Source organism: Heterocephalus glaber, unplaced genomic scaffold (genome assembly GCF_053883595.1).
Source record: "Heterocephalus glaber isolate CG9 unplaced genomic scaffold, H.glaber_assembly_v1.0 deba00001428, whole genome shotgun sequence".
Classification (NCBI taxonomy): Eukaryota; Metazoa; Chordata; class Mammalia; order Rodentia; family Bathyergidae; genus Heterocephalus; species Heterocephalus glaber.
In genome coordinates, this window is record NW_028258293.1 from 21,200,924 (window position 1) to 21,223,454 (window position 22,531).

General features: G+C 50.0%; 2 protein-coding genes across 18 annotated transcripts in view; one reads left to right on the forward strand and one right to left on the reverse strand.

Moving 5' to 3' along the window:
• The window catches only part of Dennd2b (DENN domain containing 2B), a 179,754-nt gene that overhangs the window by 146,229 nt on the left and 10,994 nt on the right, over positions 1-22,531 (forward strand). For 14 of the 17 annotated variants that reach the window (XM_087211732.1, XM_013074616.3, XM_087211736.1 and 11 more), the window contains 10 exons: positions 2,589-2,725; positions 10,915-11,066; positions 12,753-12,968; positions 13,859-13,955; positions 14,541-14,585; positions 15,566-15,750; positions 16,875-16,984; positions 17,171-17,240; positions 19,878-19,955; positions 20,800-20,940. In XM_087211732.1, coding sequence (XP_087067858.1) covers positions 2,589-2,725; positions 10,915-11,066; positions 12,753-12,968; positions 13,859-13,955; positions 14,541-14,585; positions 15,566-15,750; positions 16,875-16,984; positions 17,171-17,240; positions 19,878-19,955; positions 20,800-20,940 — 1,231 coding nt within the window. Of the gene's footprint in view, positions 1-2,588; positions 2,726-6,003; positions 6,199-10,683; positions 10,784-10,914; positions 11,067-12,752; positions 12,969-13,858; positions 13,956-14,540; positions 14,586-15,565; positions 15,751-16,874; positions 16,985-17,170; positions 17,241-19,877; positions 19,956-20,799; positions 20,941-22,531 lie in introns of those variants that run through there. The other 3 variants (XM_087211739.1, XM_087211741.1, XM_087211740.1) reach the window with 3 other exon arrangements.
• LOC110350547 (uncharacterized) lies at positions 1,284-16,432 on the reverse strand. The gene is made up of 4 exons (XM_087211747.1): positions 16,277-16,432; positions 6,673-6,821; positions 5,865-6,020; positions 1,284-5,059 (listed from the first exon to the last, which is right to left on the reverse strand). The coding sequence occupies exons 1-4, from the start codon at positions 16,301-16,303 to the stop codon at positions 5,056-5,058; spliced, it is 336 nt and encodes a 111-aa protein (XP_087067873.1). The 5' UTR covers positions 16,304-16,432; the 3' UTR covers positions 1,284-5,055.

A 22,531-nucleotide genomic window follows, 5' to 3' on the forward strand; every position in this document is an offset into this window, starting at 1 on the left:
ATAAACTTCCCTGCCGTATGCAGAGAGCACCAATCAAAGGTTCAGACCCCTGGGCTGGGGATTTAGCTCAGTGGTTCCGCCCCCTGCCCTGCAAATGCAAGGTCCCGAGTTCAATCCTTGGTACCAAAAAAAAAAAAAAAAAGGTACAGAAGCCTGAGCCAAACAGTCCATGGCTAAGCATAATCCCATTTTAAGCACCCTAGAATGCTTACTGACTTTTTAATTCTTTACCAGCCTGCCAAGAGTATTTGCTTTGTCCTTATTCATCCATTTCTATAAATACCCATCCAGAACCTGCTATGCACCAAGCCTTATGCTGGTTAAAGGGACACAAAGGCGAATAAGACATGGTTCTTCCATTCAAGCACTTCATGGTCTGGTGCACAGATAAACCAGAGCTGTAATACATGCCATGATCTATGTCAGTGTGAATGCTGCAGAGACTCAGAGGAGTGGCATCTAAATTAGGCTGGGGGGCAGGAGTTGGAGGAGGTCCTTTATGGAGGGAATCGCTAAGATAAATTTAGAGGAGCAGAGGCCAGCTAGGTAACAAGAAAAAGTGGTGGGGAGGAGTTCCTTAACCTTCTGGTTCTACTTATGTCCCCACATGTCACATCTACATGTAGTGTACATACATACAGACCTTGTATAGTGCAGTCACTACCAACTTCAGTCTGTGCTCTTTGAGAAAAGAGAGGCAGTTTAGAAAGTGCGAGCTGCTCTGTTTGCCTTTCCACATGGCAAGCATGTTCCCTGAGGGGTGTGAGGTGGTGAGTCTATTATCTTGTTATGCCAGGTGTCATTCTGATATATTTCTTTGTTTTTAAAAAAACGCAATCCAAATATTTCTTCTGGTATTCAATCAAAGAAAAAGAAATCTGTTGAAAAATATAGGGGAAGCTGGGCGTGGTGGTGCATGTCTGTAATCCTGGCACTCTGGAAGACTGAGACAGGAGGATCACAAGTTTGAGCCCAGCATGACAACTTAGCAAGATCCTGTCTCAAAATTAAAAAGGTGCTGCAGATGTAGCACAGTGTAAAGGCCTGGGTTCAGTCCCCAGTACCCTCCCCCAAAAGGGTGAAAAAATTGACAATATTAGCCTTAAAGAGAGGTAGTATGTTGGAGTTCTCAATATTGTACCTTCCTCAGGGATTTTCAAGGATAATTTGGCTGAACATGATGTGTGTCATTTATGGACTTGAAAACTGCCTGCATAAGATGTTGATGCCACTATATGTACCAGTGAAATTTGGTCTCACACCAGCATTTGGGAACCACCACACTAGGCCATTGGGTGTTTATTTAACTAGTTGAGAAGTCTAGGCCAAAGACAAATTTGTGAGTCATCAAGATGCAAGTGGTAGGTACAGTGATAGCCCATGGGTATTTGGCTGCTAGAAGGTACAGAGTTAAAAAAAATATTCTGAAGGCAGAAGTCTGAGAGATGCTGGCATTTAAAGGCAAGTAGAAAAAGGAGAATTCTTCCAGAGAGCCTGAAACATAATTGGTACAGAAGTAGCTGAAACCTAGGAGGCAGTGGAGGAGAATGCCAGCCTTAGCGTGTGGTGTTGTGTTGAATGCCGCAAGCTAAGAGCATGACGGGGCTTTTAGGATATTTTCAGTCCGTGACTTGCACGCCAGTACTCTCAGGAAGAGTTGTTTGGTAAGCGGAGAGAGAAAGGACATCACCGGAAGAGGGAAGTGTTCATGGATGAGAGGAGGGAGTCTGTTAGTGTTCCTCCTTGTCTTCCTCCCAGGAGCCTTGGAGAAGGACAGGATGCAGCAAAATAGCAGTGCTGTGGTCTCAGTAAATGGGAGCCAGGCCTCAGGACTCAGCCACCTGTGATTGAAATTCTGCAGTGGAGGAAAGGTTATCTGGGGATGGGAAGGAGCAGGGAGCTAGCTGGAGGGAAGACACTGCAGATTGTTTTCCTAGCTCTAGCTCAGAAGAGGTCTTGACTCCTTCCTTTTCAACAAAGCACCCTGTGCCAGCTGCTTCCCCAGCCCCTGCAGTGCCGTTGCGCATGTCCTTCCAGCGTGGAGTCCTCACTGCCTGACCAGTGCAGTAGCAGAGTCCTTGCTAGGGGGCAGGGCAGGCACTCCGTTCCTGTGGGAATGGCAGACTCCTCCCAAGGAGGGTATTTTCCAGGGTTGGGAGGCCAGTGATGTGGTTTAAAGCTCAGGCTCTGGAGGCAGGCAGCCTGGGCAAGTCTTGCCTCTGTCAATTCAGTCTCTTCATTTGTAAAATGGCACAATAACTGCTAACACTATTGTGAAGGTTAAGGAGATGATACATGTAAAGGTGCATTGGACTCAGCACCTGACACATAGCATGCTTTGTGGTGGTTATTGTTACCTAATATTGGTATTATTAGGGATAAGACTCCATGCAGACACCCAGGCTGGGGCCTTTCTGGCCATCTGTCACCTTGTTTGGATGGTAAGTTTGAATCTACCTTGCTGCTTTTCTCAGTAGCTGGTTTTATGAGGAGGGGCTTTGGTCTTTGCTGTTGGTGCCACGCTGTTCTGCAGCAAAGCAGCAGAGATCTGGCTCAGGCAGAATGACTCATGCTCTTGTTATCCACAGAAAATCCTTTGAGTTTGAGGATGCATCCAGTCTCCAGTCCCTGTACCCCTCTTCTCCCACTGAGAATGGTACTGAGAGCCAGCCTAAGTTTGGATCCAAAAGCACTTTAGAAGAGAATGCCTATGAAGATATTGTGGGTAAGCAGTGGTGGAGGTGGTGGGTTGGGCCATCTCTGGGGGCTGCAGAAGAACAGGAACCCAAGGAGGCACTCACAGGTGCGCCTTGTTCTTTTGGGCAGGTGGGGTCCCATTTGGGGAACGTTTGCTAGAAAGGGCCTCAAGAAGCACCTTAGCACGTCAGAGTAGCTGAGTGAATGAAGGCTGGCCCTTGGGTGAACTGAAATCCAAAGGGGCTTGAGAACATGTGAAGGGGGAAACTGCATCGCTTCTTTCCTCTATTTTCAGGTGGGACAGCCCAACAAGCACTGTTCCTTACTTACTTGGGTGTGTGTCTGTGTGTCCTTAGGCAAGTCACTTAACTGTTAGGAGATCTCTGGGGTTTTCTTTTCCATATACAATGATGATATGGTGGTGTGATAATAGGAACAACACCCTCAACAGTTACACTACTTCAAAGGTTATTGTTAGGATTGAGCTAAGAATAAGACACTGGCAGATTCATTGTCTGGTGAGGAGGGCCTGTTTCCTGAGTCAGAGACATCCATCATCTCCCAGTGTCCTCACGTGGCTGAAGGGGCAAGGGAATTCTCTGGAGTCCCTGTTTTTTCTTTTGGTACCGGGGATCGAACTCAGGACCTTGCACTTGAGAGGCAGGCACTGGAACCACTGAGGTAAATCCCCGGCCCTGGGGTCCCTTTTATAACAGCATTAATCTCATTCCTGAGGCTTCTGCCCTCTTGCCCTCTTGACCTAGTTACCTTCTAACAGCCCCACCTACCAGCGCTAATACATTGGGGATTAGGTTCTACCACATGATTTTGATTTTTATTTTTTGTTGTGCTGGAGATGGAACCCAGGGCCTTGTACATGTTAGACAAGCATTCTACCACTGACCTAATCCCTAGCCCTCACCATATGAATTTTGAGGGGACAGAATTCAGTCTATAATGCAAGCCAACAAGTTCCACAGCCCCAGTTTCATAGATGGTGGCAGAAGATCCAAGACTATGCTTCATGTCCTCAGGTTTCCACTGGCTCCTCTTGCTCACAGGTCTCATGGGGCCATGTGGTCCCAGGTAGAAGCTGGATATACTGTGGGTTGTGTCCCAGCTAAGCATCCCAAGCTTAGGAAACCCCAGTCTTTTCAGAGGCTGCTAGCAAACCTGTCCAACCTTTGTCCTACAGGGAGATATTATCTTTATCATTCCTAGTCAGGAAACAAATCTGCCTCTGCCCAAGAGGGAGACACTGTCTCAGTCTTCCGTTTGGTATATAAACATCCTTGGAAATATAGTCTGTAACTGTCTATTCCTCTTGCTCAGAAGAAAGCCAACAATGCAATTGCTCCATAGAGAATTGTCTTCCACAAGTAGAGCAGCACAGTGGTCACAAACTCAAAGATCAACAAAAAATGGATGGTCTCGTGTGGGCTGGGTTTATTTTTGACATTCATTTTAATTCTGCTCTCATCCTCTTCAGTGGGGAGCTTTGATTCTGCTCAAATAAAGCTTGTGTTTCAGGGCCCGTCAGTGAAGGAAAAAGAGCAGTGTCCTGTGTGCTCACTTGCTCCTGCGCTCTGAGCTGGAGGACATTAGAAAAAAGGCCCCCGGAGAGAGAACCTTCCAGATTCTCAGAATATGGGAGTCTTACAAAGAGATGGCCACCTGGTCTCTCATTTTCATAGTTGTCTCCTTGCAACTTGCTGGGGTGGCATTTCTGGGGGGACAGCAGCCATGTTCAGACCCACAGAGACGCTGCCTTCCTAGGAATGGGGCATTTGCTATGTAGCCATGCAGAACTGGCCACAGCCGGAGGAATAGGAGTGAGAGCCCTCAAATAGCAAAATAGCTTGGAGGGGGAGGCCTTATCCCCTACCACTGGGGAAATGACAGCTTTGTAACCCACAGTCATCCAGAGCTGAAGCAGAGCTGGGGAAGTGGGGAATCAGAGCCAGAGATCCAGAAATGAGGTGAGCAGTTAAGGAAGATGCCCCAGCCCCAACTTTACCTCATACAACCCCTGTCCCTTGCTCTAGCTCATTTGTCCAAGAAGCATGCAAGTTGTTCCTGTATTTTCTCACCTCCTCGTGCACCGTCCCAAAGTGGAATAAGTCTCTCTGAGGAGTGAAGAGCCAGCTGTTGCCGTGTATCATTTCTGCCTGCAGCTTTTGGGGAGGCACAGTCTGATGGCTGCTGTGGGCAGAGAGGGATGTGGTTTTCTGCCACCACTCCAGCATAGCAGGCACCAGTGGTACTGTGGTCCTCGCTGTCTTCTGCTCTCTGACAAGGCTTGGACAGCCCTTCTGTGCTGCCTGGGGATTTCAGGTTGAGCTGTGATCTTGCAGTGACTCAACTGAGATGAGAGAAGGGAATAGTCAGTGGTCAGCCATTTCTATCCAGAGTTAATGATTCAGGGTCCTGTTTAGGGACAGTGTCTATGGAGAAGCATTTTGGAGGCATTGTCCTGAGCAGCAGAGCTGTTTCCTGGACCAACTTAGGTCGGGTTAGAGAGACAGGGAAGAGGAGGCAAGTGTGTCTGGACCTCTGCTGCTTACTCATTAGAGAGAATTTCCTCCACTTTTGGAGGTTTTAGGAGAAGGCAAGAAAACATAGGAGAGCTTGGTTGCTTATTGGATGGATGGATGGATGAGGCATAACTGGGGTTCAGGGCTGTACACGGTAAAGTGGTTAAGGCATCTTCTTTAATGGCTCATCAAGCTTCTGGACTGTTGTATAGGAAATAGGGGAAATAACAAAGGGGGAAGGTGTAGGAAAGAGAGCAGGGGAGTGACCCAGGCATCTGTTTTGTGTATTTGGTTTTGCAAGGTGGGGTGGAAAAGTGTTTGAGTATCTGTAGTTAGAGGCAGGTGCAGTGGCACAGGCCTGTAATCCCATCTACTCAGTAGATCGAAGCAGGAGGATTCCAAGTTTAAATCCAGCCTGAGCAACTTAGTGAGAGTCTCTCAAAAGAAAATTTAAAAAATGGCTAGAGATGTAGCTCAGTGGTATAGCACTTATGTAGCATGTGCAAGGCTTTGGGTTCAGTTCCTAAGGGAGAGACAGAGACAGAGATACTGGCACTGAGGCATATTTTCCCTCCTTTGTATCCATCCCCCAGGACCTCACCACCAAAGGTAGAGGGAAATAACAAGGCTCACCAGTAACTCTGACTTCTCAGAGCCCTCTTACGTCTTGCCCAGCCTCTGCTCTGTGGATTTAAGGTTGTTTCTGATTCTGGCTGGAGTATCCAGTTCTTGTGCTGCCTCCCTTCCATGGGACAAATGGAGCTTTGTTTCAGGCACGTGACGATGGGGCTGTGAGGGAGTAGAGAGCACCCAGGGTAAATCTCCATCTTGGTTACCACCGATTGGACTGGACTTCCTGTTCTGTTAGAGGTTGAGGGCCAGTTGGCCCAGAAATTAAGTCATCTCCATGAGCAGTGGACTTGAATGAGGTGCCCGGGGGACTTCACTGGCCTCCTGCCCACACCAGGTGTGACTCTTGGAGAAGCAGGGTGGGAGACTCTGGACAGGCTGGGATTTAGCCTGCTAATTTAAATAGAATGGTTCAAAAAGAAAGTTTATGCCGTGCTGCTTCCTGGGTCTGTTAATTCTCGCTTGTCTAATTTGCCATCTGCCCTTGGAAGATGCTGCTATTCTGCAAAGCCTTCTAATCGTATGCATTCTGAGCCTGACACTGAAAAATGTACCCAAGGAAGCAGCTTGTTAAGGAGTTATGTGGAGTGCCCTCGGCGCCTGACCAAGGAGCCCAGGCTGCATTCCTGCCGAGATTCCCACTCCCATCAGCTAGCTGGGGCTGAGGGAGAGCTTCCAGGAACTTCAGTGGGATGCGAGCTGGGGACAGGACCAGCCGGTCTGTGCAGCAAAGCCTTTTGAGCTTCTACTCTCTCTGCCTTGTCTCATTCACCCCCAGGCTGGGCAACAGTAAGGAACAGAGGGTACCTACCAGGATGGAGGTGGCATCAGGAAGCAAAGCAGCCAAGAGGTGCAGCCCAGGGAAAGGTTCTGGGACTGTTGGGAATTGGTGTCCAGGCTTGGAGGGTGGATAACAGCGGGCTCCAGGGAAGTTGGGCCCCTAAGCCAGCCTTTTCTTTGCTGTGAGAGAGAGAAAAATGGGGGACCCAGGAGAAACAGCTAGTTGGTACCAGAGGAGGGTTGGGGAAGAAAGTGAGACCCAAGACCCTTGCTATGGTTGTGGTTCCCAAAGCTTGGACTCTGGAGAAATTCTTGGGCCTGTGCAGATGCACACACTCCCCTCCTAACTGGTTCTTCCAGCTGTGAGGGAGAAGGAGGGGTGGGGAACGGTACCAGTGGCTAAAGACCCAAGGGGCTGGGTGTGTGTGGGGGGGGATTGGGCCTTGCTTCCAGAGGATCAGTGTGATAAGTTTGGGTTCTGACAGGCTCCCTTTAGAAGAGTGTAAAGCAGAAATTCTTGGAGATGCCCTTGTCCTTATCTCATCAACAAAGCTGGGAAAGTTTGAGACCTCTGGCTTCCCCAGCTGAGCTTGATGAGATGGCGCTGCTCAGGGACAGACTTCCTGAGAAGGGAGCTACCACTTTGTCTCTCTCCCAGCGCAGTGTGGACTGTCCTGAGCAAGGTGCATGGCAGGGATGCAGGTGAAAGTCTTACACTTGGCCACACTTCCTGTCTCCCACCCATGCCTGCTAAATCATCACCATACTTCTCCTCTCAGCTCTAGCCTCTCCAGCTGTGTTGTAGTGGTACTGCCTTGTAGGATGCTGGGGTCTTTGCTTTGCTATATACTTGTTTGTAGCAAATTTAATTTAGTGGCTCTGGGACTCAGAGTATGCTTGGTCTTTATGCATCCCCATCCCCTAGGCACCCATCCCACCTGGAGAGATGACCAGGAGATGTCTGTAAAACAGCTCCAGAGGGGTTGCCAGGAACGGACTTGAAGTTGGGGGTGCCCTGTGGAGTATGAGTGTGAATATGGAGCAAGCTGAGGCTGGGGAGGCAAGTCTTGGGCTGAGGCCGGCAGTCATTTCCTGGAGAAATGATTAGTGGATTGCTTATATCAAAGGAGAAAGAGGCTGCCAGTGGGGCTGGGGAGACATGATTTGAGGCCTTCCTACAATCTAGTTTCCAGAGGCAGTACAGTACTAGTATAGAAAACCTGGTGTTTCCAACTGTCTCCCCCTAGGTTGTCATTGGTATGTGTCCACAGTGTACATCTGTTCTCTGGGCCTTCATATCTTACATCTTTTTCATGGAACTTTAGATATTGTATTCAAAACTGATTCTGGGAGGAAAAGGAAGGAAAGAGAAAGGAGAAGGAGGGGAAGAATGGAGGAGAAGAGGGTTAAACTTGGAATTTATTGCATTAGTACTCAGAAGCTGTTAAAGCCAGGTGTGCTGGCACACGCCTGTAATCCCAGAACTCTGGGACTGAGGCAGGAGGATTGCAAGTTTGAGCCCAGCCTTGGCAATTTAGCAACTTAGCAAGACCATGTCTCAAAAAAATAAAAAAAGGGCCTTCCCTGGCCTCTGGGTTCAACCCCAGTAACACACACACACACACACACACACACACACAATATTTTAGGAAGCTTAAGAATATGTATCAAAACCGTTGGTTTTTGCTGGGCATGGTGGCGCAAACCTGTAATCCTAGCACTCAGAAGGCTGGAAGTTTGAAGTAAGTTACATAGTTCAAGGCCAGACTGAATGACATAGTGAGACTATGTCTCAAAGAATAAAACAAAACAGGGCTGGGAATTTAGCTCAGTGGTTCGGCAGCCTGCCTGGCAAGCTCAAAGGCCTGAGTTTGATCCCCGGTACCAAAAATAAATAAATAAAACACAACAAAACAAAACAAAATAGTGGTTCTCAATGAGGGGTCAGTTCACCCTTCTCCCCTCCCTCCCTTCCATTCAGCCATTCATCCATCTTCAGGGGTGGGGTGGGATTGGCATTGTCTGGGACATTTTTGGTTGTTACAACTGAGAGATGCTGTCAGCCAGTGGATAGAGGCCATGGTTTGCTGCTAACCATCCTATGAATAGGTCAGCCCACCAACTCAGAATGTCAATAGCTTTCTATAGGTTGGGGATGATTCTAATTGGCCATCCAGCCCAAGAGAGTTTGGATTTGATGAGCTTGGAATAAATGTTCTCTCTGCCAAGATCTGGACAGTGATGCTTTGGCCCTGTTTTACAGGATCAGGAATGTGTCCTGGCACTCCTCCACTCTTCATCTTCTTTACCACCTCACCTTGCAAGATGTATGTTTTTTTGTTGTTGAGGGGAGGGCACTAAGAAGTAGAAAATTCACCCTGGCTGGTTGGGCTGGAGAAAACATGCAGGGGTGGCGGGTTCAATATTTGACTTCTCGAGGCCGGGGTGTTGGGCTGGCTCTGCTTAGTCAGGGCCCTGGAATGGAGACAAGTCATTTTAGTAGCATGACTGTATTACAGGAAAAGGTCTGCTCCATTGCTGGGGGCACTGCTTGGTATTGGGAATCACTTAATCCAGCCCCTCATCTTTTCTTGACCCAAACCTGACTCATACGTTTACAGAGATTTGTATTGCTCCCACTCCAGTCTATTTAGCTGTGACTGAAATCCTCCCTTCACCCCACCCCACCTCTGTAAATGCATTTTCTAAATTCACTCTGGTTTTTCATGATAGTGGTAAGTAGATGTTACAATTTGGGGGACCCTTAGCTTTTTTTTGCTACTGAGGATTAAACTCGGGACCTTGCACTTTTGAGGCAGGTGGCAGAACCACTGAGCTAAATCCCTGACCCGCTCAGCTTTTTGAGGAATCTGTAAGTGCATAGGAATAGCTTTCTCCCCATGTCTTATCTAGACAAGCTTGCAATCCCAGCAGTTCTCAGCCCTGTAGTGCTTCTGCCTGCTCTCTGAGGATGGTACCTGAGCTGCTCTGGGGCTTAAGCACATCTAGGCATCTGTGGGACAGGCGTAGGGCTACGTGGTCATCCAAGCTGAATCTTGCTGCTGATGCAGGAGTGAGAAGCCTTGTTGTTGACACCATTCCTAGGTCCCAAGTTCTGGACATTGGTTTTGGAACTAGGGGGTGAGGGGCGGAAGGATACAGAAAGACAAGCAGAGGTGGGGGGAGGGTTGTATTCTTTCCAAGTCCTCAAGGACTTTGTCTTTACCATGATTCTACTGCTGGGATTAAACCAGCACTGATGTGACTTGTGGTATTGTTTATTGTATTGTAGAAAAGTCTAGTTTTGTATTGGAGGTAGGAGCAGGAGAGAATACCCTGTGAGAAAGGGTACCTCTCAAAATCTTGTGGTCTTCAGGGCAGGGAATGTACTTTGGACTTTGAGATATTTCTGCTAGTACCAATACAGTGCCCACTGCCGGGGATTTTAGAAATTGGTCCTGAGAAACAAGAACTCCTCCACCCCCACCCTGGCCCAGACTTCTTCCAAGAATTCACCCCCCCCATGTCACAGCAGGAGAGTTTGTGCCAAAGGAGGAGTGATGGTTCTTGCTGAGATCAGCAGTAGAGGAAATAAACCAACGCTATTCTAAGAGACATCCATTGAGCAAATAATTACGGAATACTTACTGCTTGCTCATCTCTCTTCTGGATTTGGGGTTGCCTCAGACAATATTCCTGACCTAAAAGACTTGTTGAATAGTGCAGTAGGTGAGACAGAGGCCTGCCAAAGCTCTGCTCTCTAGAGTCCTTTGAGTTCTTCCCTGGGAGACCCACTGTGAGTTGCATAAAGGGACAGGTGTGTGACCGCTGAACGCCTTTCTTGTTCTAGCTCTTCTAGCAGAAGGACTGGAGCCAAGGACAGAGTCCTAGGGTTGGCTCTGTCCTCTGACTGGGCACAGGCAGGGGTAGCTTAGCCAGTGTTGTGCAATCCTTGAATTTATAAAGCAGAAGCCAGACAAGGCTGAGTTGAGCTGAACTGGAGGTGGAAGGTGGGGGGCGAGGGGGTGGGGGTGACGCTCAGCTTCTGCACTTAGAGCCAGAAACTGTTTGTAGCCTCCCCACTGCAGACAGGCAGCTGCATGACTCATGAGCCGAAGGAGCCAGGCAAAAGCCATTCTCTGGTTCACAGGAATTCTGCTTGTTTATTTGTGTGTGTGTGTGTGTGTGTGTGTGTGTGTGTGTGTGTGTGTGTGTGTGTGTGTGTGTTTCCTTCTTCCCTTCTCCCCCTTCTCTAACTTTTCCTTCTCTTCAGGAGAGCTGCCCAAGGAGAATCCATATGAGGATGTGGACTTAAAGAGCCGAAGAGCCGGACGAAAACCTCAGCAACTGTCTGAGAACTCCTTGGACTCTTTGCACAGGATGTGGAGTCCTCAGGACAGGAAGTACAACAACCCACCCATGCAGGTAATGCAGCCCCAGTGTGAGCATGAGGGCCACAACGAGGGCCTGTCCTCCCGAGGGGCGGGCCCAGCTTCCACTCAGGCTTGCACCCTCATTAGACTTGGTGAGGAAATTGCCTCAGGAAAGCGCTCTGTATGCAGAGTCTTAGGCCATGGTGAGACCTCTGTGGTCTGTTGAGATATGCTCTCAGAGGCATCCTGTCCTACCTTCTTTCTCTCTCTGCCTGAGCTCTGAGCTGCAAAACAGCCAGGAACCCCTGCAGTCTGCTATCTTCCTTTCCTCCTCCCTTCCTGTAGGAAACATGAAGGCAGCCCTGGTGGGAGTCTTGGTATTCTGCAACTCTGAACAGATAGTAGGTCTTCAAACCAGGTTTGGAGAACCAGATGATATCTGGACCTGCTTTTAGTGGAGGAAGTAAGAGTGACTCTTTGAGGAATGGACTAGAGGAAGTCAGAATGGAAGGGCAGAAAGCCAAAGGAAGGTGTTAGATATAACCTCATTCTGGCCTTGTTAGGGTGACAGGAAGCAGGAGAATCAGGAAGAAGAGAGGCTTTTTCTGACCTCCCATGTAACTCTTAATCTATGCAAATGGTAGACATGGATATTTTATAACATTGGCCAGAGAATATATAAATGATTTCTTCTGATCTTGGAGTCATCGTGATTGCTTTTAATAAGAGATTTGCAAAATAATAAATAAATAAATAAATAAATAAAATAAAATAAAATAAAAGATTTGCCCTTCTCACATGCTCTGTTCAGACAGGCTTCCACTGAATTTATATTGCCAGACTGATTGGATGGGAAGAGGAAATTGAGGGGTGTGGAGAGAAAGGAGGATGTGCTGAAGAATAAGCAGAGAGAATTTCAGATTGAGACAGTGCGTGCAGGGCTCCTTGGGGTGCCTGCCTTCTAGCAGTATGCAGGTCCCACTGCCAGAAAGGTGCCCTGTACTGAAAAGCCAAAGCATAGATGAAGGGAAGCAGAAAAATAGATCAAGGCTGGAGAGAGGGCAAGCCCAGGACGATGTAGTGAGGGAGCCAGTTGAGTCTGAGGCCTGCCTTGCCTAGCATTGGTCGCCAGAGCCCAGAGCCCTGTGCTATCCCTGGCAGAAGAGAGCACAGCGGGATGCCAGGATCACCCAACAGTGTAGGCTGGATGTAGGTGATGGCTTCGGCTAGCAGAAGCCTTTTGGGACTGGCCCAGTGGGGACGTGGGGAAGAAAGGCTCTGTGGTCCAGGCTCAGTAATCCTTGTCCTAAAGCTCAGATGATGCCTGGAGAATTCCTGCTTCACCTTCCCTTTCTACTCAGATGAGAGTATAGGATCCTTAGCCTCTTGTCTCTTTTCCTTTATTCTGTTCTGTTCTGTTCTATTCTATTCTATTCTATTCTATTCTATTCTATTCTATTCTATTCTATTCTATTCCATTCTATTCCATTCCATTCTTTCTTTTTCTGGAAGAAGGAGTGATGTATCCTTTTGGGAAGAAAGTATTTAATCTATCCCTGACTTGGCCAATTAAGAGGTAAGGTCTTAAAGCAGCAGCTCTGGTGGGTGAAACTTGCAGGATAGATTGAGGGGAGCCAAGGATGCCAGCTCATGGCTTCTTTGCCTACATCCCAGCAAATGGGTACAGGCCAGCGCATTTGTGGTGAGCCCCTCTCCCATATCCTGTCCCCCATGCCAGCTTTCCCTGAAACCCAGCAGCCAGTCCCTGCGCAGTGGGAACTGGTCAGAAAGGAAGAGCCACCGGCTGCCACGTTTGCCCAAGCGGCACAGCCACGATGACATGCTGCTGCTGGCTCAGCTGAGCCTGCCATCTTCACCCTCCAGCCTCAACGAGGACAGCCTCAGCACCGCCAGTGAGCTGCTGTCCAGCCGCCGGGCCCGCCGCGTCCCCAAGGTATCCTCCCTGCACAGAGCCCATGGGTCAGCCAGGTGGGCAGGCAGCCAGCCAGCTCTTCTCTGCCTTCCTTCCTTTCCAATCTGAGCTGCCTCCTCAACTCCCTTTCAGTAGATTCTGGGTCTGCACACTGGCCTCTTTTTTACCTGGTTAGTTCCCTGTTCTTTTCTACATGGATGTATGAGCTGCCTCTTGGTGCTCAGATGTTACAGAAAGAAATGCCTAGCTGTGACTCCCTGTCACTGAGTATGATGTGTGAACATTGGGGTTTCTGGGTACACATAAACATTTCTAGACTTTCAGGGACCTTAGGCTTCTAACATCAGTCTTTCTTTCTATAACTCTTGAAATGGAAGAATTTTCAGTGGTGAGTCCCACACATGGCAGTCAGGCCCAAGTCCCCAACCCAAAGCAGCAGGATTTAGCCAAATGATATTTTTAGCCTGCAAACAATGCTTGGGTATATTGGGAATTTAGCTTCTTCCTGTCAGGGGCCCAGGTTGCGGCCCGCAGGGGAAAGGCTAGAATCCTTGTTCCTGTTTTTGCATCTGAGACGCTCTTTGTCTTAGTTGCTTCAATGGCTCTTGGGACCCAGGAGCTCCCATCCTGTCTAGTTTGATCACAGTTCCTTCCTCTGGGGAGCTAAGTTTAGTGTCCTTGTCTTGGGGCAGGGGACCACTCCTAGGGCACAGGGTAGATGGAGAGCTCCTGGGCATGGCTGGTAAGACTCCACTTGGAGTCACTTCAGAGGGAAGACCAGGTTGGGCCCGGTGGATGGAGTACAGGAAGCTTGCACCAGTAAGGGAAAGGATGGGCTCCTAATCCACCTTCTTGGAAGTAGGGACAGCTGGTGTTAGGGTTACCTCACCCTCCCTGATTTTCTCACCCAGCTTGTCCAAAGAATTAACTCCATCTACAATGCCAAGAGGGGAAAGAAGAGATTAAAAAAGCTGTCTATGTCCAGCCTTGAGACAGCATCACTGAGAGGTAGGTCTTGATGCCTGAGCTGAGTCAGCTACCTGGGGGCCCTTAGGCATTAGGATTGGGGACTGTCAGAGACTGGCCTCAGATTCCCCTTCCACCCTGGGGTCCTTCTAGGAGGAAATAGCTATATAGGAGGGAGGGCTAGAGAGGGGAGTCAGCCCTGGGATGGGTTCCCTCAGGCTTTGGGCAGTGAGGCCCTAAGTAGGGAGGTGGATGTGGAGATGTGCTTCTGGCCAAAGGAAAGGCCAGAGTTACTGAGCACTATGGTCTGTTTTCCATTTCAATCTTGGCTTGCTGGAGGAAGGGCGCTTAAGGTCCAGGCCTGTAGGCCTCTCTGCTCACTCAGCCTCCAACTTGGGCCCTTATCAAATCAGGCCAGGATAGGGGTTTTGTAGATTAGCATGTATAGGTTGAGCTCTGGGGGACCCTGGACCCAGGCCTCTTAGTTCCTTCCTACAGGTGCCTTCCCATGGGCCTGTTGGAGCAGCCTAGATGAGGTACCGATACTCTAGCTGAGAAAAGTAGGGAGCAGGGGGTGCACCAGGAACTCTGCTGTGGGGAGACTCATTCTTGCTGTTACTTTTCCAGATGAGAACAGTGAGAGTGAGAGCGACTCTGATGACAGGTTCAAAGGTGAGGCTCAGTGCCCCTTCCCGGCCCTGGATGCCTGAAATCAGCCTCCTTTCCTCTGCATGTGTGGTTCCATTGTCCCAGTCTGGCCTGGTATGGAGAGACGAGGGACAGCCAGGCCACCAGGCCACTACATAGCAGGAAGCTACAGGGAAGTCCACCCTTACACCTCAGTCCTGCATTGTTAAACATTGGCCTCCCTTTGCCAAATTAAAGGCTGAAGACCCTACCTCTACTATACTTTCCCAAACCACTGTTCATAGGAACTGGGGACTAGATTTACCTGGTGAATGTCAATCTGGAGGATCAGAGATAGGTTTAGATTACAAGTACCTCTTCTAGTTGCAAGAATTGTCCCGTAGACTGTAGAAACTGGTCCTCTGGAGACTATGAGGCCACCCATCTCTCTGTCTCCAGAGAGGAGTCTGGCACGTCCCTGAACAGGTTCTGGGACCTTCACATATCTGGGGCCTTGGACAAATCTCTGTGGTTACCAGGAAACGCTGCCCAGACCTTCCTAGATATCTATTCAAAGTATGTGGGAGCTTGCTCCCTCCTCCCTTTCTCCACTGGTCCTCCAGGCAAATCAGCCTGTAGACTTCGGACTTAAGGACAGGGACAGAAGGCCCAAATACAAGGGTGAAGCTTTGTAGATGTCCATACCTCCTGGTTCATACCCTCCCAAGAGGGATGACAGCGTGGGTGCCAGTGCTGTGTCCTTGGGTTTGCCTGGCCTCTGCAGCCCTGTTGGCCCAGTTCTGGCTCCAGCAGGACCAGGCCAGTACCTCTCCATGTTAGAGTAGAATCTTTGTGCAAGTATAGACATCTTGTTGCTGCCACTGCTGCCCCGAACCTCACTGGGGGAGAGTGGCAGACACAGCTTATGCACTTCAGGTGATAGGCAGAGGGAGAGCCCTGAGTCGGGTGGAGTGGGCTCGGGGGAGGTCTGCTTATGTTCTGATGTGTGACCCACCCTGCTGCAGCTCACACGCAGCGCCTGGTCCACATCCAGTCAATGCTGAAACGCGCACCCAGCTACCGGACGCTGGAGCTGGAGCTGCTTGAGTGGCAGGAGCGGGAGCTTTTCGAGTACTTTGTGGTAGTGTCCCTCAAGAAGAAGCCGTCCCGCAACACTTACCTCCCTGAGGTCTCCTACCAGTTCCCCAAGGTGAGCCCCTCCCAGCCCTCCACCCCCAGCTCCCTCCTCTGCCCTTTTTGTCTGCGTGGCCCGCATGGGAAGAAGAGATCCTGTTTCTGTTGTGGCCCCACCAGCTGCCCCAGCCCTCAGCCCACCGCCTCACAGCCAGGAGGGAAGATGGGGTGGGCTTGGGCCAGGCTCATTCAGAGGCTGAGGGCTCAGAGCACAATTGTGCCCCCGATTGTGCACCAGGATTGCAGGGTCTTGAGAAATGACCGTAGCCACTCCTCCTGCCTGCCCCCACTTCTTAGCCACTTTTTCGAGATCGAATTTACCCATTTACATTTTTAAATTCAGTGTTCCTTAGGGCCGGGGATTTACCTCAGTGGACCTGAGTTCGATCCCCGGTCCAAAAAAAAAAAAAAAAAAAATTCAGTGTTCCTTAGTATAGTCACAGAGCTGTACAAATGATCACCACAGTGAATTTTAGAACATGTATCACCCCCAAAAGAAACCCCGAACCCACTAGCAGTCACTCCCCACCTCCCTCACCTACCTTATCTCTTACTGTTCCTCTGCTCATCGCCAGCCAGCCTGGCCTCCCTTGTCTTCATTTAATTCGTAAGCCCTTTCTCTCTGCCATTGCCTCTGCCTGAAATGTTCTATCTCCGGCTCTTCCCGTGGCTGCTGGCTCATTCTCATTTTTCAGTCTGCTCAAGTGACACCTCTTTCCAAGGTCTTTCCGAGGCCCCGATGTAGCCCCTCCTCCTGGCCAGTCCTCGCACATCACTGTGCTTGTTTCCTGTGGGGCACACTCTGAGACGCTATTGACTTTCTCATCTCCTGACCAGAATGTGCAGGACTAGGGACCTTGTCCAGTTTGTTTCCATGCACAGCCCCAGCACACTGTTAGCTGCCACATGTAAGGTGCTTCGTTGGCCTTTATTGAATGAAGGAAAGGAGTGAATGATGTTTCCACTTACACTCAGGCCTCTGCAAGAAGTAGGCATGGAACAGAGGTTGCTGAGAAGCAAGAGGTTTGGTAGGGTGGCACCTGAGGCTCTCAGGGGAGGAGATGCTTCTCAGCCACCCCGACCCTTGTCCCCAGGTTCCTTGTCATCTGGTGACCTCTCTTCACATTCCTCTTCTGACAGCTGGACCGACCCACCAAGCAGATGCGCGAGGCAGAGGAAAGGCTCAAAGCCATTCCTCAGTTTTGCTTTCCAGATGCCAAGGATTGGTTCCCTGTGTCAGAGTATAGCAGGTGAGGCCTGGGCTGGCTGGAGGGAGGAAGGGGACATAGCAGTGGGCTGCTGAGTGGGGCCTGCCCTGATCCCCACCTATTCTACCGCAGCCCGGCCCTTCACCCCACCCCCGAGATGACAGTCTTTATTCTTGGGTCCTCTGGTAACGTCTCTGATGACTGACCTCTCCCTCTTACCTGTTCCAGTGAGACCTTTTCTTTCATGCTGACGGGGGAAGATGGCAGCAGACGCTTTGGCTATTGCCGGCGCTTACTGGTGAGTAGGACCACTCATTCCTTAGGGGATGGGCCAGGGTGTTTGTATTTCTTCTGCACCTTCAGCTCATATGAAACTCTGTGGTCTTCTCCCCAAGTACTCCCCCAACACACACACTTTCACAGACGAGGCACTCCTGCGATAGCATGCTCAGGGCAGCCTCCCTGGTTGGACCCCAGGATGTAGGATTATCTACAGTAAGGGGAGGGGATGGGTCACCTTCTACTGAGTTGCCATATCTTTTTATCTTTGCTATCCTTTCTCTTTTCATTTATCTTCCTGGGGGTTATGGGCTCTGGTTGCCAATCTCTGCTTGCAGTCCCGTCACCCCCAGAAGTATGTGTACGTACATCAGAGTGGGTGGAGGACAGCCTTCCTCAGCCCCACAGTTGGCCAGCCTGATGTGGGGAGGAGTCCTATCCGTGGTCTGGTAAGACAGAGTCTGAACAGGGACAGAGAAGTACCTTCTCTAGCATTTGGGGACAGATACCTTAAACTGAGGGGAAAGACCTTGGGTTTTGAAAATCCGTCATTTTTTAAGAAGAAAAACTTATTCTCCCTTCCCATCAGTCCTGGGAAAGAGTCTGAGATAGAAGCACAGAGAGTCAGAGGAAGACCAGGGCCAGAGCCTGGCCCCTATTACACTATCCCTGGCGGTCATTGGGTTATTAACAATGTTCTGGGGTTTCCAGACCTCAATGAAAGAAGACCTCCCCAGATACCACTCTAGGAATAGATGAAGGAGATCCTTAGCAGGCTCGTACATAGCAGGAACCCTAAAAGAAGGATTGCAGGCCATGCATTCATTCATTCATTCATTCATAACTACTGATCAGATACCTATTGAGGGCCAGGCTAGGGGCTGTAAGCTCATGACTTTCTTATGGATGCAACCCTCAAAGAACTTTAGCTAGTCTAGTAGGGAAGCGGAATAAACTTTTGCTTAGGACCTATCGTGTTCCAAAGTAGATGTTTTAAATATCTAGTTTTGTTTCCTTTAGAAGCCTCGTAATACTGTTATCCCTGATCTGTAGATGAAGAAACTGAGATTCTGAAATGGAATGACTTGCCCAAGGTCACACAGCCAGTGAAGAACAGAGTTAGAATTGACGCCAAGTCTGTTATCACCAATCTGGCACTCATGGATCCCTCACAAAGATAGTCCAGGGGGAAGGGCTGTTTGAATATTGGATGCCCAGTGAGTGGCACTAAGGGAATATGGAGCAGTCCAGATGCTAGGTGGGGAGCCCGGAAGAGGCCAGTATGCCCCAGGTCCCCAGGGCCCAGAGAGGGGTATTCCAAATCCTGACTTTGAGGAGTAGAGCTGCTTCTTTGCAGTGGGCCTGCTGCCCCCAGGGAAGAGCATGTTTGTCCTGGCACTCTCACAGAGGGCCTGGGCTGGGTCCCTGCCAAGGGGGCTGGCACTAACTCGGCATTCCTGCAGATTGGACACAATGATTCTAACCCAAATCCCACATACTTGATTTAATCACTTGGGGCTTTAGGGGAGGCGGGAGAGAGGGAAAGAGAGAGGAGTGAGTTTCAGGCCTAATATGGACAAAAACAGATTCTGCCTTCTCTTTAGATCGGTGATGTGTGGCCAGCAGGTTTGGAGACTGAAATAGCCCCATCTGCGTTTGCTTAGCAGCCTGCATGAGGGGCCAGCACCTGCTATTCTGCTTCCTCCCCACTGGGCCTTGCCAAGTGCTCCTGGCCTCTGAGGCCAGAGGCAGCCATGGGGTCCTGCCAGCCCCTTGCTGGAGAATGGGCACCAGGGACCTACCCAGCCTCCGTGTGGGGGTTCCGGGCTTGGGGAGCTCACAGCGTATTTCCCCTTCTCCATGTGCCTACCTTTTAAATCCCTTTTTTCTCTGTTCTTCTTCACTTTGTAGCATACCTCTATCCTGTGTCTTTGTGTCCCTTTCCCTTCCTCCCTATCAGAAAGCAGCATGCTGCGGAGGTAAGAAAGCAAAAACAGAAGCCAAAACAACTTCTTGGGTCTGGAACCTTTAGATACATGACCTTAGGCATGACTCAAAGTTTCAGACTCAGTTGTCTCATCTGTAAAGTGGGGATGATATTTTTGGGGTATAGTACAAAGCCTAGCACTTAGATAAAGTAAACATTTAATAAGTAGTAGTTCCTTTCTCTCGTCTGTTGTCAGTTTGCCTTCCTAGAATGGGTGTTGGACCAAAGAAGAGAGAAAAGTGCTTATTTGCAGAATGTCCCCTGTGAGGGCATAAGGCTGCACGGCTTACTCTTAAGAATGCACCTAAGTCCCCATTACCATCACATCCACTGGGGCGCAGGCTTAGGGTGTAAATCCATAAATCGCTTGCAGCCCCTAACAAACTGCTTTGTCCTTTGCCATCCACAGTCAGTGTCCTCCTGGGAGGAAGGGTGGAGCCTGTGTAGGGCCTGGAACCGTGGGCTAGAAGACCCAGCAGGGGCCAAATTCTGCCTCTGAAGAATGGTGGTCTTACCTTTGGGGACCTGGGTGAACTTAGAGGAGGCGTGGAGTCTTCCTCCAGTAGAAGGGCAGTACTTAGTCCTCAGGTCTCCAGGAAAAGGAGCCAGACTGTGGTATTCATGCACTCTCTGTGTCTGTCTCTCTCTCTCCTCCTTGTTATGGCCCAGCCGAGTGGGAAGGGACCTCGGTTGCCAGAGGTATACTGTGTCATCAGCCGCCTTGGCTGCTTCGGCTTGTTTTCCAAGGTAAGAGGCTCTGGCTTGCTTCCCCACCCCCAGCTGACAACTCCCGCAGGAGAATCTGCAGCCAGCTTAGATGAGAAAACCACCTGTAAGAGAGAGGGCGGGAGAGAGGGAATGCAAGAGCAAGCGCAAGTGAGCTCTCGGACTCACTCCTCTTCCCAAGCCTCACTCTGTAGCATTTGCCTGCTCTTTGCACAGCCCACCCCAGGCTGAAGGCAGAGCCAGAGCCCTTGGGGAAACCAGGCAGGGCCCGAGAGCTGACTCTAAGTGATACTGTCTTTGCCTAGCTACTCTGCTCTTGGGGACTGAAACAAGGCCAGTGAAGGGAAAGAGCAGTCACTGAGTACCAAGCAAAATGGGAGCAGTAGTGTCTTAGTCACCTTCTTGTCTCTGGGATACAACACCTGACACCCGCAACTTGAAGAGGGAGGGCTTTTTTTGGTTCATGGTCCATGGCTCCAAGGCAGAATGGCATGGCAGAGGGGCATAGTGGAGGAAAGCTGCTCATGCCACAGCGGCCAAGAAGCAAAGAAAGAAAGGAGGACCTGGGCAGGAAGATACACCCTTCCAGGACACACCATCAGTGCCCACTGCTTCGAGCCAGGCCCCACTGCCTAACAGCACATTTAGCTTCCATGATCCAGTCACCTTCCAAACTCATGAGGCTTTTAAGGGACATTTCAGATCAAACCATAACAGGTGTGAAGGTCCTGGTAGTACAGTCTTCCCATCTTTCAGCTTCTAACCCAGCGTGATCAGATGCCAGACTGGGCTCTCCTCTGCCCAGGAGGTGGGCAAGGGCCACTCCTGACACTCTTTCTCTGTGGGCTGCTGGTGGTGGGCACAGGTCCTCGACGAGGTGGAGCGCCGGCGTGGGATCTCCGCGGCATTGGTCTACCCCTTCATGAGGAGTCTCATGGAGTCGCCCTTCCCAGCCCCGGGGAAGACGATCAAAGTGAAGACATTCTTGCCAGGTGCTGGCAATGAGGTAGGGATTCTCTTCTGGCTGCTCTCTCTGTCGTGGGCTGGGGCTGGAGTAGGAACTGGCCAGGCAGGGTTTCCATCTGCCCCTTCCTTTACCCCATGGAACTGTAAATTGTGGCTCAGCTCTCAGCTCCTTTCAGGGGCCTTCCCTGACCTATTGGGACTAAACTGCACTCCATCTGCCTCCTTTCTTCCATTTATTAAAAATATACTGATATGTGCTCTCTCACAATCAGGGATTGTGCCAGACCTTGGGGCAGAGTCATAAAGTTAAAGAGGGAAATAGCTCTGTTCTCCAGGAGTTTCTAGTCTAGTGGGAGACCCTGGGGCTATTTAAATAAATACTTCTGCATGTAAGTAGGTAACTCCTAAATGTGCTAATAGCCAGGTGAAAACACAGGAGAGTATGTAACAAAGGATCTGCTTTAGACTAGGGGACCAGGGAAGAAAGGGACATTTTGCCAGGGAGCTAAACAACGAGCAGGAGGCACCTGAATGAAGTAGGAGGTGGGAGACTAAGGAGGAGGGCATGGATGGGAGAAGATTATTCCAGGGAGCAGAACAGCATATGCCAAAGCAGGAGTTGGGAAACTGCATGGTCTCGTCAAGGAACTGAAGAGGCCAAGGTGGTTGAAGGGGAGACTGAGCAGGGGTGGGTGGGCAGATATGGAAGGACCAAATCATAGTGTTCCTGTTAGGGCAGGGTCAGGGTTTTGCATTTTGTCTAAAAGAGGGTTGTGATTAGATCAGGTAGCCTTGATTGGAAATAAGGAATAAGTATCCCAGAAATTTGTAAAGCTCACTCCCAGTCTTCCAGCCTGAGCAGCAGAGCAGGCAATGGAGCCACATCCATCCTGAGGTGGGAGCACTGGAAAGAGGAGCAAGTGATGAGGAGGAAGTGGCCGAGTTCAGTTTCGTACATGTTAAGTTTGAGATACCCATGAGATGATATTTAGTAGCAGAGTGGAGATAGGGAAGAAAAGAAGAATCCAGGCCTGGGTCCTCCTCAGTCCTGAGGGACCCCAACAAGTAGAGACCCTGCAGTAGAGCAGTAGCCTGAAGATGGTGGAGACAGGAAGATGAAGAGAGGGCTATGGCTGGGAGCAGAGGAAAGGGAGCACCTGAAAGAGAGAGGTGATCAGGTGAGTGCCACACCCCAGGTCAGGAGGAGGACTTCAGAAGGGTCAGAGTGAGTTGAGGGGTGAGTGGGGTGGCGACACCCTAGGGACAGCTTTCCAGGGGGCTTGGCTGTGGGGGGAATATGGAAGGGGACAGAGGGGGAAGGAGACGTGGAGCCAGGGGCATTTGTCCAAAATGGCCATTTGGATATTTGTGAGAATGCCCTCAGAGGATGCAGGATAGATGTGGGGACAGCAGGCCTGTCCCTGAGAAGGCACAGATGCCAGGGTCCATGGGGCACTGGCTTTTGTCAGGAGAGGAGGGGAGGCCGAGGCTTGTAGGTTTTGGATTCTCCCCTGGTAGCATTGGTTTGCTCAAAACAGAAAAAAAAAAAAGGCCATCCTCTGAAAGTCAGAGGTGGAAACTGATCATGGTAGTGCATGCCTGTGAATCCAGCACTTGGGAGGCTGAGGCAG